Source organism: Marmota flaviventris, chromosome 3, assembly GCF_047511675.1.
Source record: "Marmota flaviventris isolate mMarFla1 chromosome 3, mMarFla1.hap1, whole genome shotgun sequence".
NCBI lineage: Eukaryota > Metazoa > Chordata > Mammalia > Rodentia > Sciuridae > Marmota > Marmota flaviventris.
In genome coordinates this window covers 173,355,890-173,370,392 of record NC_092500.1, presented here as the reverse complement: position 1 = coordinate 173,370,392, position 14,503 = coordinate 173,355,890, and the positions used below count along the sequence as shown (strand labels likewise).

At 43.3% G+C, this 14,503-nt stretch overlaps 1 protein-coding gene across 1 annotated transcript; it reads right to left on the bottom strand.

The window, feature by feature from the left end:
• Window positions 1-8,262: 8,262 nt before the first annotated feature.
• LOC139705122 (ubiquitin carboxyl-terminal hydrolase 17-like protein 6) lies at window positions 8,263-9,846 on the bottom strand. The gene has a single exon (XM_071609333.1). It carries the CDS (start codon window positions 9,844-9,846, stop codon window positions 8,263-8,265), a length of 1,584 nt encoding a protein of 527 aa, XP_071465434.1.
• Between the last annotated feature and the right edge of the window lie 4,657 nt (window positions 9,847-14,503).

Here is a 14,503-nt window from a genome sequence, read left to right as displayed (position 1 = left end):
ACTGTGCCAAAGTTTTAGCAGGAGCTTTGGGTAGTGACAGAAAGTTTGGCTTCTAGGCTGTAGGTCTGCATAGTGGAGACAACCAAAAGGGTACTTCCATTTCAAAAAGGGGATCTGAATTCTCAGATAAGGATCAAAGCCACTGGGACATAGAACTGTGTATAGCTTGGGTGTGGAAAGGTGCTACCTTCAGCATTCTAGCTCAGTATGCCCCAGTTTCCCCATGCCCAGAGGTGTCTGGAGGCAATTTCCAGACTCCTCCCCCAGCACATGGAAAGCACCTGAGTCTTGCAATCTGCATTGACTCACAGGCTGTCCAGGAGAGGGGACTGGCCAGCATCTGCAGCCAGAGCCACACTTCCAATACAGATAGAAAAAGAAAGCCACTCTGAGGACTTATTCTGCTCTGAACAGGAAAATTTCTTCCAACACTCATTAGCAGGCAAGAAGCAGGCAGAGCTAAGCAGACAGACCCCTGAGAAGTTTGTCCAGTTTGGGTCAAAGTTGAGATGCAAAAATGAGTAGAATAATTTCATGTCAAAACCACTTTCATACCCAGGGATGTTAAATCCGAATCTATGGAAACCTCCCCATTTTAAAATCCTCAGCAAGGACAAAACCCAGATCCCTTTGTGATTGTTTTTGCACTACTTCCTTACTCTCAAGTGTCCTGTAAATCTCCCCACATTTGTTCTTTCAAAGATCTATTAAATGGCAAACTTTTCAATTACCTGTAATTTTCCTCAGTAGTTTTTTTCTCTCTTCTCCATCCCTTTCATTACTCCTTCATTCTGCTTCCTCTCATTTTTTCTGTGGTCTTCCTTCCCTTTCTCACTTGTTTCCTTTGTATTTTCTTTTTCATCCCCTTCCAATACATTGAGTAGTGTTCATTGTTTGACTAATGCTTAAGGCTTCAGCAACTATTGAACCACAACACAAAGAAAAGATCACTGACTCCAATTTTACATCAAATTAAAGAAAGCTTATATTGTGTACACAAGAGAGCTGGCTAGTGACTATCTCACCCCAAAAGCCAGTCAGAGAACAGCAACAACTCTCAGGAAAGAAAAGGTTTTTATAGCACAAAAAGTTACAAAGGGAGTGTTGTGGTTACTTACAGCTAACAGGGTTCTGGTAAATGTAATACAAAGGCTGATGTTAATGATCAGGTTAATGATCTACATGGCTTAAGACTTCAAGGTAGGGAGTAAACAAGATTCCAACATCAGAATTTATGAGGCACTGCTCAGGTTTTAGGGAGGGTTGTTATCTGGTCAAGGAGAGCCAGGCATGGGTGAGTTCAGAGGATGGGCAGGAATTCCAAACAACTTTATACAACAGAGGGTCAGGCCAAAGAGAAATCTTATGATTTTATAGTAAAACAGAAACTAACTTTTCATTACTTTATGATGAGATGACACCCAACCTTAAAATGGAATTAGGCTGGGTTCATCACTACTCTATTTTATTTATTTCTCACTTTTCTCACTATTGAACATAGTTTTAGAGATCAATAGTAAGTTGTCAACATATGTTAATGAAATGTTAACATATGTTACATGGATGGCTAAAAGTGAGCTCTACTCTCCTCTCTAATTGGAACTGGAGATTGAACTTCCCTTTCTGATTACATTAGAGGACCCTCACACAACAGAAGCAACAGAGTCCATTGCAGCATGTGCTCCAACAACTTAGAGCATAGAAAAACCTGAAGAGACAAGGAAGCAGGAGGCCTCCATAGGTTACAACCACAGTAAGAGGGCCCTCAGAATTGCATTAACCAGTGACACTCGATAGAATATAGGAAAGAGTCTTTACATATTAATTGACATCATAAAAAGTGCAATTGTATTTTCTAACATGGCATGAACTGCATTAAGCAGACACTGTAAAATATTTTTCCTTTTAAATTATTTTTCCATTTTTTTGTGTGACTCCATTCTGTAAAACAACCTTGCCAAGTAGAAGAGTTATGACGGGGGCAAGATGTTCTTTCCTTTTGCTATAGAAACCTTTAAGAACTTGGAATACCTAACAGGGTATTGTTTCTGAAACTAGAGCAACAGGGCTCTGTTTCTGTAACTGGGGTGATTGGGTAACTGTGATTAGTTAGGCTTCCCACCACTTGACTGCACTCCCCCCCTTCTGTAACCTGGTTGGTTTGCATTGGCTGGACTCCTGATCATCCCTTTTGTGGTTTTCAGGCTTATAAGGAGTGCCCTTGTACTCAATAGAGGCTTGATTTGATTATATGTGAGTGGTCTGGAAGTCCATTTATGAAACCCCAGGACAAAGCTTTACTATAACACCGGATCACCACTGTAGTCAATCACTTCTTCATATTTAAACTAACAGTATTTGTTTTACATTTAAGTTTCTTTTCTTTGCTCCATCTATTATTTCGCTGATTTTAATTGTACTTGATGTAGTATTAGTGAGAACTTTGTGCTGGACTCTGCCCCCAGCACCCAAGCAGGGCAATGTGCCTTCGAGTAATCAGGAAGACATCTGTCCTGGACCATGTGTTTTCAAGGCAGCCATCTGTCAATAACACAAACATGAGAACACTATGCCCTGCTGTCTTCCACCCAAACCCTGAAATTCCTTTCTACTCTCCTCCTGGGCCAAAAAAAGTAGAGGGAGTGACAGGCACTGGCACCTGCCAGGAAAATTTAAGGCCCACTCTGGGTAGAACCGTCTCCTATGTGTGAAGACAGAAGTCCAAAGGCCAGAGGGTGTCTCCCTTAAAGTTGCCAAGGCTGCCTCCAAAAGGCATGGCATGGGCCAAGCACTCAAACCAAGGTACCGCCAGGTGTCCTGATGTGACCAAACAGCCTGCATCATGTAGAGAGAGACCAAGGCCCAGACTCAGCATCAGGGCCCCATGTGAAAGTCAAGACCTTGGATCCATAAAAAAAAAAAAAAAAAAAAAGAAAAAGAAAAAGAAAAAAAAATCCACCTTACTTAGCAGCAGCCCCTTCAAAATTCCCCAGGGGGCATTTTCTCCCCCTCACACTGAGCTCTATTCTGTCAGTCCCAGCACTTTCTACTCAGTATCTTCTCCATAAAACTTAGGAGCTCACACTGTCTCTGTTGCCTAGAGAGCAGAAGGTTATAGGGTTGAAGAAGTAATTCAATGTCCAGGGCTCTGAGCACTAACACTCTCAGGGCTGGGCTGTGATTTGTGGCAATGATGAAGGGATTTTTCAGATACAATTTCCATTCACTGTCAGTTAATCACAGGGAAAAATCCAGAGTGAATCTAAGTTGACCAGGTGAGCCTGACACTTTTATCCTCCTGACACACAAAGGGGAATTACAGGCAGTTTTCAACCCTAAGAAGGTCTCTCGCTGGCATTAAAGAAGCAACCTGGGGTTGGTTGTGAGATGCAGTGGTGCACTGCAAACCCAGCAAGCCTGAGGCCCTGACTTCCCTCTCCTGAAATGGAAGAAAAAAATCATAAAGGGTACCTCATAGCATAGAAAGGGACAGGGACATGTAGGAGGGAACAGAAGTCAGAGTATGGAAACTGAGGAGCCCAGCCCCCACGGAATGGAACCCTTCCAACAGTCTGTGGGATATGAAGAGGTCCATCAGCCTCTCCTGAGATCACAGCCCCAGACAACCCCTACTGGAGGGCCCTGAGAGGTTTGCAGAGGACCCAGCCTGGCCGGACCTGGAATCCTGACTTATAAATCAGTGACTTAATTGTTTTTAACCATTTAGTTTGTCCCAATATATTATACATATTTGGAATAAAATGTGTAGATACTTTTTCTCCTTCTCCCTCTTTTACTACTGCATGAATCCAACCTCAAATAATGGCTGAACTGTGTACATGCAGCAGACAGAATACTGACTGAAAAAGAAATGATGTTGAATAAGCAGCATCCTCATTTTTGGAGTCCACTTGAAAGTGAGGCTGGTGAAATGCAGAGAGAAACAGACAGAGGACCCCCAATCAGTCTTTTCTTTTGGGAGGTGACATAATGTGTGCTGGATCTTAGTACAAAATTATAACTAGGACACTTGTTCAAGGAGCATCCTAAGAGTGGTAGTTAATGATAAGAAATTGTAAATCTTCATCAGGTTTATTATACTGATATGAGACCCTCAAATAACTCTCAGACTACACATTGCCATTCCAATTAAGCCTTTATTGCTGGCCTGCAGTGGACACTCTACTCTCTAAAAGTGAGATGGTGAGAGTGGCTCACCTCCTTCAGTCTGACCTCATATTTAAGCCAAAAAACTATGAAAAGGACATTAGGGGTTTAGCAATGCAAGAAGCCAAGTTACAGAAGTGAGAGATTGCAGTCAGGCCATGGGAGCTTAGCCAATCAGAAGAAGCCCAGTTACCCTAGTTACAGAAACAAGAGGTTGCTGTGAGATATTTCCGTGTTCCTGAGGGCTTCCTCAACAAAAGGAAAAACAACTTGCCCCAGTTGTGACCTTTCTACTTGGCATGGCTGTTCACAAACTCGACTTCCTAAACAAAATGGAGTCACTATAGTCAAGACATCCGTCTCATCAGAGTTTGTTCAATTTTTTTCTCTCTAACATAGGGTATTGTTCTATTTGTAATTCATGTTGAACTGAGAAAATGAATACAATTTAACTGACTACCATGAATTTGTTTATCTTGACACTGTGAGCAACACAGGAAAGCAGAGATGAGAGAACATTTAACTCATAGGTGGAATTGCTATACTTTCTCATTTTTGTTGACTTTTTCTGAAGGGTTCCACCAGTTATCACAAAGGATCAATTTGGAATAAGACTCAGGAAGTTCAGGATGAGGAATATAGGTAAATTCTGAAGGTATAGAAGGGGGAGGTTTTGAGAGCTGGAAACTACTAATGTTGATGAATATACAACTGGAACATTTAAAAAATCTCAGTTCCCCTGTGTAGATAACTAGTAAACCACAGTGCAATGGAATAAACTAGAGGTATGTTAGACAAGAGAGTGGCATTACTTGTGGATCTATTTTTACATATTTATTTGTTTATTTAGCTACTAGAAATTGACCCAAGGAAGCTTTACCACTGAGCCACATCTCCAGTCCTTTCTTTTATTTTGAGAAAGTGTTTTGTAAAATGCTGAGGGTCTCACTAACTTCCTGAGGCAGGCCTCAAACTTGCAGCCCTCTTGCCTCAGCCTCCTGAGTTCCTGAGATGAAAGGTGTGCACCACCAACTCCAGTTAATGTGCATATATTTATCTGAAAAACCAAGTTGGAGGATGAAGCAGTATATTGGAAATAGTACATAAAATTTCTTTCAGTTTTCAAAAGTGTGTGTGTGTGTGTGTGTGTGTGTGTGTGTGTGTGTATATATATATATATATATATATATATATATATATATATATACACACACATATATATATCACAATGTTTTAATATGCAGAAATGTCAAGCAGTAAGTTTCAAAGTATTCCAGTGATGATTGGATCAGATGTGATTTGGTCCTATTGACTGGATTGAGAGTGCTATCATGTGACTTTGAAAGGTGATCTCATCAAACTGCCTTTCTAGAGCCATTATATGTAGATTGGGTGATAGATTCTCCTTAAATCGGTGTAGTGCTTCAGTGAAACAAATCCTCTAAACCCCATTCACTTTCCTTTTTTATTTAATTTGTAATAATAAACATGTAAATTAAATAAATTAGAGATTTAAATTCAGGAAATTACAAACTTGATGATGATATTAAATAGGTTATTAAAATGTCAAAATCCAGCTCTATAATATTTCTTTTCTTAATGTTCATGGGAAGGGATAGGGGCTTCTATTAAATATTCCTGAAAATATACACAATTAATTTTAATTGGATAAAAGCAACATAGATATATTTCCCAAGTACACATTTTACAAGTTATATTATTGAGATTTGACATAAAATACTTAGAAATACAGAAAAAAACAACATAGATAAAATATCAGATTTTAAAATTTTAAATAAATTTCAGATTGTTCAGAGAATAAAGATAAATATGAGTGGGAAATTGCAATGTATCTGGAAATTAAGCAGTTGATCAAACTATGGTATATGACCCACATTTGTGTTAAAGGCATTTGAATTTATAAATGAATAAATTTATAAATTATAAATGCATCTGTTGAGATGTTTGTGTGATTTTTGTCCTACATTCAATTTATGAAGCCTATTACTTTTGTTGATTAGCCTGTGTTGGACCATTCTTTCATACTCAGATGTAACCAACATGACCGTGATGAACAATGCTTAATGTGAGGTTGAATGTGATTTGAGAATATTATGTTAAGGATTTTTGCCTCTTTGTTCCTGAGGAATAGTAGTCTGGAGCTTTCTTTCTTTGAAGGTTACATATCTGGGTTTGGTATTCAAGTTATACTGATTAGATAGAGTGTATATGCAAGTGTTACCTTTCTGTTTCCTGGAATATTCTGAGGAGAATTTGTACTAGTTCTTCCTTAAAAGTCTATTCGAATTCAGCTGTGAAACCATCTGGTCCTGGACCCTTTTTTTTTTTTTTCTTCAGAGTAACCAATAAAATTTTGTTTACAAAAAACCATGAGCCTCCTCTTATTTTTATTTTTAATTTTTCAGGGTGAATGAGAATGATCTTTACACATTTGTTTGCACTTTCCAAATATTCTGTAATGGGCATATTTCACGTTTAAAACAAAACAACACCCAAAGTTGATTGCTTCCCAAGAAGGGAAGAGTCATGTTGATGTCAGTCATGAGAAGTCACAAAATGCCTCTCCTCCCTGGTCCCCAGGCATACTGGTGAGCTGGGGTGCAGCTCACTGCCTAGATTCCTTCCCCAGTACTCCAAAACTGAACAAAACAAACAACATGGCCAAATGATAAGAAATGGCTTATAAAGCATTTGACAAATGACATCCACAGAAACTTTTAGGAATCATATTTGTTAGCTCTAGAAGTGTAAAAACCTTGCTGTTAGGTCTCAACATCTAAAAAAAGAGACAAGCTGACCACAGAGACCCTGGTTATCTTGCCCTGCTCTGGGACGGGCGAGGTGCACTAGTAAGAGCAATCCCAGCCCATTTACCCAAAGATTATGAACTTGGGGTGCCGCAAGGCCTGCAACAGATTTCTCTTGGCTCCCACTATAATAAAGTGCAAAACCTGGGTGGCAGCTGAAGGCCCCCCAGACCAGATCCTCCTTCAGCAGCTGCTCCCACAGGCAGACTGTCAGTGTCCCAGCGTCACAGAAGTCAGAGGTGCAGCCCTGGAGGTGAGGTGAACAGGCTGTTCCTCCTGGGCTCTGACCTCTGGGGACAACTCTTTCTCTTTCTGAGGAGTGACATTGATGCTCCAGGCTGGTCCTTCCATATGGTTGGGACACACTTCTGGGCTGGGCTTCACCCTAGGGGTGGCAGCTTCTTTCCTTCTGGGCACTGGATTTCCCTAGGATGTCCTGTAGAGCCTTCAGGTGGATCACCTTGGAGTCCTGGTCCCAAGCCTATTCCACTCCCTTTTCTGGACCTCGTTTGGTCCTTCCATCCCATCCTTCTGACCTTTAGCTTCAGCTGCAAATTCAGAGTTCATGAGTTAGGAGAACTATCTTTGGAATCAACCTTAAGGCTGCAGGCTTCTTCCTCTAGAAAAGCCATTTCTTCTATAGAGGGGTTCGCAGGGCGCATAGAGGATCCCTTGCATGAAAGAAGCCCCAGCCTCTGAATCAGGCAGCCTTTGGAGGTGGCCCTGTCCACACCTGGACCACAGTAAGAAGAGGAAGGAGAGAAGAGGGAGGGGGGAGGCAGAGGAAGAAGAGAAGGAGGAAGAATTTCTGCATTGGGATGAGTTCCTGGATAATCACAGCTTCCTCCTTATGACCTTTCAGGTGCTTGGGGCTGCTGCCCCCTCAGGAACACGATGCAGGGCTGTGAGCTGGCAGCTGGAGAGTGCCACATCCCTGGGCTCTGAAGGAGCTGAGCTTGTTGGGACAACCTTCTGCAGTGGTACTTGACCTTGAACTGCTTGGATGCCATGGGCACCTTTCCCTCTTTCCACTGCCCATCCACCACAGTTCTCAAGGTTTCAGAGAAACCATGGCACTTTGGAGAAGTCCCAATGATTGGAGACTGACTAAAGGCTTTGGTTTGACTCCCAAACCCATAACTGGATTCCGTGATCACCCAGGCTTCTGTTTGCACTCCTCTACTTCAGGGAACTCAAAGCACTCCAGGGACTGCTAAGTGCTTACCATTAGTTTGCAATACAAAGGCCTTCACAGTGCCCTGGATTGCTAGACCACAATTACTGCCCTCTTGCCCTGCTTGTTCTTCTTCTTGGTGGCTCTGGGCCTTTCTGCAACACATGGGAGTTGGCCAGTGTTCACCAACTCCTCACCTACTCTGTACTTGGTATCCTTGTTCGGCTTGTATTTTTCCTGCTTATCGTTTATGTTCTCCTTTTCTCTGTGTTTTGACTGGTGAATCACAACAACATTGGGAGGCAGAGTGAATTCCACTTTCCTGAGGTTGAATTCAGACTTTGGTCGGTTCTGTTGTTGGAGAAATTTCCACTGATCCAAGGTGATTTCTCCAGTAGCTGTATGCACCAAGTGCTTTTCTGGCTCTACTGCTTTGCTATAGGAGTCTCCTTGGAGCTCTCCTTGGGTGGCTCCCAAGATTGTGTCCTCAGTCCCAAGCGCTATTGTTTCCCTGCCTAGGGACACACTCCCATTGTCAGTTTCAAGTTTACTCTTCTGGACATAAAAGAGGACGTAGGCGCGCTGACTCAGGACACAAGTAATGTCACAGGCCACTACCTTAGCATCGTCCATTTTGTACCACTGGCCATTGCCAGCTTTTATGTAACAATAGTAATGTCCACTGTGACAACTCACCCCGGCATGGACCAGCACAGCATAGAGGGTGTACACCAGTGGGCCTCTGCCCTGCTGAGACATGTATGGCTGCATGTCAAGACACTCAGGATAGCGCACGTGCTTAGCAATTTTTTCCCCTGTGAGATCTGAGAACCGTTTCAATACAAGCATAAGAACTTTTGGTGCCTTCTGCAGGGTCAGGGTCTTACAGGCTGGCCTCTTCTTCTCACAAACACCACACTGGTAGGCGTTCTCCCCTTCCAGCCATTCAGGCTTCACCAAGTTCTCCAGTGCATGCTGCACACTGGGAGCTGCCGTGATGTCTAGCATAATGTCCAGGTAGGGGTCAAAAGTGTCTGAAAGGCCACAGCAGTGGAGACACTTGATTTGAGATCTCCAGCACCCTCCAAATATCTGGCGCATGAGGGTAGGGTCCTTGGAGTGAGCACCTGGCTGCTTGTGCCCACGCAGACATGCTTTCTGCATGGCATGGAGAGTGAAGAGCAGAAATTCATGGGCATCTTCCTGCTGGGATTTGTGGAAGCCAGCAACCAAAGCTCGCAGTGGCTGAATGACATCCCCAGGGTGGCGGAGAGCCCGTGTCATGTGGGCTTGCATCACACACAGCATGCAGACCCTATTACGAGGACAGCGTTGGCAGTGCTCCTGGGATAGCATGTAGTTGGCCAGGGGAGGTGTGTATGTCAGGCACTGCAGGGCTGCATTCACGTAGCAAGTGTTTCCCATGTTCTGCAGCCCAGCACCAACTGAGGAAGGTCTCTGCCAGTTCAGACAAAGTTTCCCTCTAGGAGCCAGCAGTGGCCCCACAGGAGCTGAATTCTTATTTAAGTGTACCTCAGGGCAAGGTGACAACGATGACTCTGCAGGTAGAGAAGAACCCAAATGGACTTTAGCATCAGCTGCATTTGATGAGCACTCAGGTTTTATACAGTCATGAAACTGAGACTCACCTCCACAGTGGAGTGCAGCTGCCTCCATGTCTCCAGGAGCAGTAACCCCAGGTTTCCCTGCTGAATCGCGAGAGGAGAGAGCTTCTCCTTCAGAGCTGGCCTTCAAATGACAGCCTGGTCCATGTTTTCAGCCTTTTATAGCTCAGCCTCCTGACCACACCCACTAACTTCCTGCCACACCCACCAATCACCTGCAAGCATTTAATTGGTTTAGGGATTTGGGTGTAGTCAGTTCACTTCCTGGAGAGACTGGTTGACTCTTTTCCCTGTTTGTGGATCCTAGGAGCATTTTTTTAAGAGAGAGAGAGAGAGAGAGAGAATTTTTAATATTTATTTATTTTTTTTTTATTTTTCAGTGGACACAGCATATTTATTTTATTTTTATGTGGTGCTGAGGATTGAACCCAGAGCCAAGCACATGCCAGGCAAGTGCTGTTACCACCTGAGCCACATCCCCAGCCCAAGGAGTATTTTTATAACCACATTTCATTAGCATTTTGAGGTGTGCACATATTCATAGTGGTAATATCTCAATTAAAATGTTTTTACTTATTAAAATATATATGTATTTTTGAATTTTTAAACCACTTTTCTGAGAAAAAGATACATTTCATTTCCTTCTCAATAAACCAAGTCATGCTGGATGTGTCCTGACACATTTCCATGATGGTTTTGAATTCAAAAGTAAGTCCTTTAGGAACAGCCTGAGGCTTTGACCATGTGATTTTCACTATCTATACCAGGACTTAGAGTGGAGTCAATTCTCTCCCACTCTGTAACTTGCAAACCTCAGACAGAGGGCCTCAGGGCAAGACCTAAAACCAAGCCTTCAGTAGGAGCTGAACCAGACAGAACCAGTGATTTAGAAGGGCACCAACCAAACTCCATGGTAGGGGCATGCACTAGAGAGGAAGCCAGCCCTAATTGGATTTCTGTGAGTTGATTCAAGATGGAGGGGAAGAAAATGGACAGGAAGACAGTAATGAACCTGAGCCACAGTCTGAGCAAACTCAGTCAGAAGGTGCGAATGAGCTAGAGAAGGGTTTTGGTAGATTAGGTCTGGCTGGCCCTGTGCCTGCTATTTGGATCTGGCCACTCTCCTCCTGGAGTATGAGGTTTAATAACTACTCTGAATTGGCAGTAGGCATGCTCATGCTCCTCCAAGGAGGCCTTAGAATAGCACTGGAAGCAGAGGAGGACATTACAGGTTTTTGACTTTTTCGAGTCTTTGAGCAGGTTAATAAGCAAAATCAGCCTGTCCCCATGATGCTGTAGTTCCTTTTAAGACTCTAAAGGAGCACAAAAGCACTTGCTGTACTTATGGTCCAAAGTCAAAGTCAGCTGATTCCTTATGCAATGAGCCCTTACCCCATGTGACTGGATTTCAGTGGCCAAAGATTGTTGACCAGGGGGTGACTACCTTTTTGGTGGTCTCACTGGACTGATAATTGCACTGAACAGGCTGAGAGAAACTGGAGGCAAGGCTTTGATGTCCCTTTGGTGAAGTTAACTGGAACTGGAGAATTTTCAGGTTTAGAAAGGCAGTTAAATTATGATCTGGCTATATATGATTGATAAACCCAACCTGATCTTTTCTTAAAATTGGAAGCCATCTCACCATAAAGCCATGAAAAGATAATTTTGGCTTTACTATAAACTACTGCAAATTCTGAACCTGCTTGGAATGCCTGCCCGTGCCTTGAACTCACCCATGCCTGGCTCTCTGACCAGATAGCAGCCCTCTCTGAAACTTTAGTGACACCTCACAAATCTTGGCCTTCCCTGGCCAGACAACGACCCTCTCTGAGGCTCTCATGGTCCTCATAAATTCTGATGTTGGGGCCAGCAAAAAATGTAAACTACCATTAGTGTGATGCTTGTCAGAGTTTTGTTATCTGTAACCCCCCTTTGTGTAACTTTCTGGGCTATAAAGCTGGGCTGTAGGAAAGTGGGGTGGCTGACTTGTTCCCGCCGTTTTGGAAGGGAGAGGCAGCCCGGCCGGTGGAAATAATAAGCTTGCTTTAATTTGATTTTAATTGGAGTCAGTGGTCTTTTCTTGCATCCTGGTCTAACAATGATGAAATTACTGCATGTGCCAAAAGGGCGTGGAGAGAGCTACCTAATCAGGATCAATCAACCTTGGATTTTAGTTCAATCAAACAGGGACACAGGAGCCATTTTCAGATTTCACAGCAGGTCTATACCAGGAAGCAAACAGACCAATAGGAGACTTGAATGCCTCTGAATTCCTAGTCAGGCAGCTAGCATTTAAAAACTCTAATAAAGTTTGTCAGGAAATCCTCCGACCCCAATGGGAAAAAGGGACTGACTAAGTTCATTCGCCTTTGTGATGATGTAGGTTCCACACAGCTACAGGGCTTAATGCTCGCCTAGGCTCTGAAGCAGGTGCTACAACTTCAGGCTGGGAGAGCCATTCTCGCAGGTGGTGTTTCAGTTGTGGTAGAACTGGCCCTATGGCACAGGACTGCTGGTCTCCACACAATAGGGCAGAGACTGAGCAACTGATATGACACCATTTTTGAGAAACCAGCCTCTACCTCAGAGCAAAGCCTGTCCAAGGAAGGGGGCATGACCCTTGTCCTTGCAAAAATCCAGAGAGCTCCTAGGCACATAACCACCCTGCTGAGTTGTTTATCTACAAATAAAGGGGGATATCTGCTGCACCAGGTGTCCCTGACTCAGTTAGGCTAGGTGAGGACCCATAGCAACCCCCTGGCAACCACCAATCAGCATGAGACAGGGAAAATACCTGGGATGCCAGATGACCCTCCCAGTAGTTTATGGTGGTTAATAACATGTTGGGAAACCATGTAGTTCAGCACGTACACCCCTCATAGCCTAAACCAATCAGTTCAAACAAATCCTCCTCTTGTACTAACCAATCACCTCTACCCAACTTGTTCCCAGCAGTGAATGAGCTAATCATGTTTTAGAGTTGTTGTATGATTTTCCCGCAGTGTGTGATGATTTGCTAAGAGTTGCTATGATGTATGTGAAGTCCCTGCCTTCCCCAAAGAGTGTATAAAACTGCTGCAAACCCTGGGCTCAGGGCCTCTCAGCATCACCAGTTGCTGTGTGGGCAGGGGACTGAGCTAGCTCACAATAAATGCCTTTTTGCTGCTAACATCAATCTTGGTGTCTGGTGGTCTTTTGGGGGTCCTGAACTCGAGCATAACAAGACCTCTCTTGGTTTGTGCAGACAGTGCTGCCAGAGAGATGATCACATAGCATGGGAAGATTTGAGTAGATATGGCAGCAGCTCACAGCCACTTCTGACCTCACTTCTGCCTTCTTCAGTGCTGGGAAATTGGGGACAGGGCCTGCCCCAGGTCCACCAAACAGTAGGGGTGCTGCAGTGTACACCTGAAGAGGAGTTGCAGACTCCACAGTCATCAGGGCTGGCCATGCCAGCTCGTCACTACTACCAGCTGGCTCCACAGAGAGGGTACTCTTACAGCCATCCTTGGGAGTAACTCTAATGCCTGAAATGGGGCCACAACAAGAGCTCACTGGGGTTTGTGGGCCATTACTGCCAAATACTGTAGGCCTAATTTTAGGGTGAAACAACTTAAGGGAATTCAGGTGCTGCCAGGAGTAATTAATTCAAATTTTAGAGATGAGATTGGGATCACTGTACAATTGGACCCTGCCACTCAGCTCTCTACAAGAGATGTACTGACACAGCTAATACTTCTGCTTTATCACACCCACCAACTTGGAGGGAATAGATCAGATCTCTCAGCCTGCAGAAAGTGCTCAGTATCTTCACAGGGAAGATAAAGATGGTAACTCTGGGATTTTCAAGACTTATGTCTTAGATACCTTGCCAGTAAATTTGTGGGGCCAAGATAGTCTAAGCAGCCTAGGTTTGTTATTAGTAACTCCAAATTCTGTCATCTGAGGGATTTAATCAAAAGTTTATTTCTAGAAAAATTGAGGGAAATTTACAAGATTTCCCTATAACCCAATCTTCCCAACAGATTTTTATTACTACATGCAGCCAGAATTTTTGGTAGGGGCCCTGACTTTATCCCCAACCCAGAGAACAGCAGAAAAAAATACTTGGCTCACAGAAGAGCCAATCTGGGTTAGTCAGTGGCCCTTAACAGGAAACAACTTGAAATAGCCCACATGCTATTTCAGGAACTGCTTCAGGCTGGCCATTCACAACCTATTCTGAGTCCTTGGAACACACCCATCTTTGTAATCAAGAAAAAAATCTGGCCACTGGAGATTAGTACAATATCTCAAGGCAGTTAATTGTGTTAAGGAGCCCACGGAAGCCTTATAACCAGGGCTTCCTTCTACAGCTATTCCTTTGGGTTATCATTTAATAGTACTAGATTTAAAAGATTGTTTCTTTTCTATACCTTTACACCCAGAGCACTGTAAAAGGTTTGCCTTTAGTGTCCTGGCAATAAATTTTAAAGAACTAGTCAAAAGATATTGTTGCCTTAGGGAATGTGGAACAGCCCTACTCTGTGTCAAAATTTGTGGCACAGGCCATCATGCTTGTGAGGGAGAAATTCCCTGATGCATACATTATTCACTTTATGGATGATATATGTTTAGCTCATGCTAATCCAGATGTACTCCTAAAAATCTTTACCCAAACAGACTTCACTCACAGCAATGGGTTTGTGCATTTCACCTCAGAAGGTACA

Excerpts from the sequence above, each read along its gene's own strand:
- LOC139705122 (XM_071609333.1), bottom strand. The coding sequence starts at position 9,846 with ATGGAGGCAGCTGCACTCCACTGTGGAGGTGAGTCTCAGTTTCATGAC.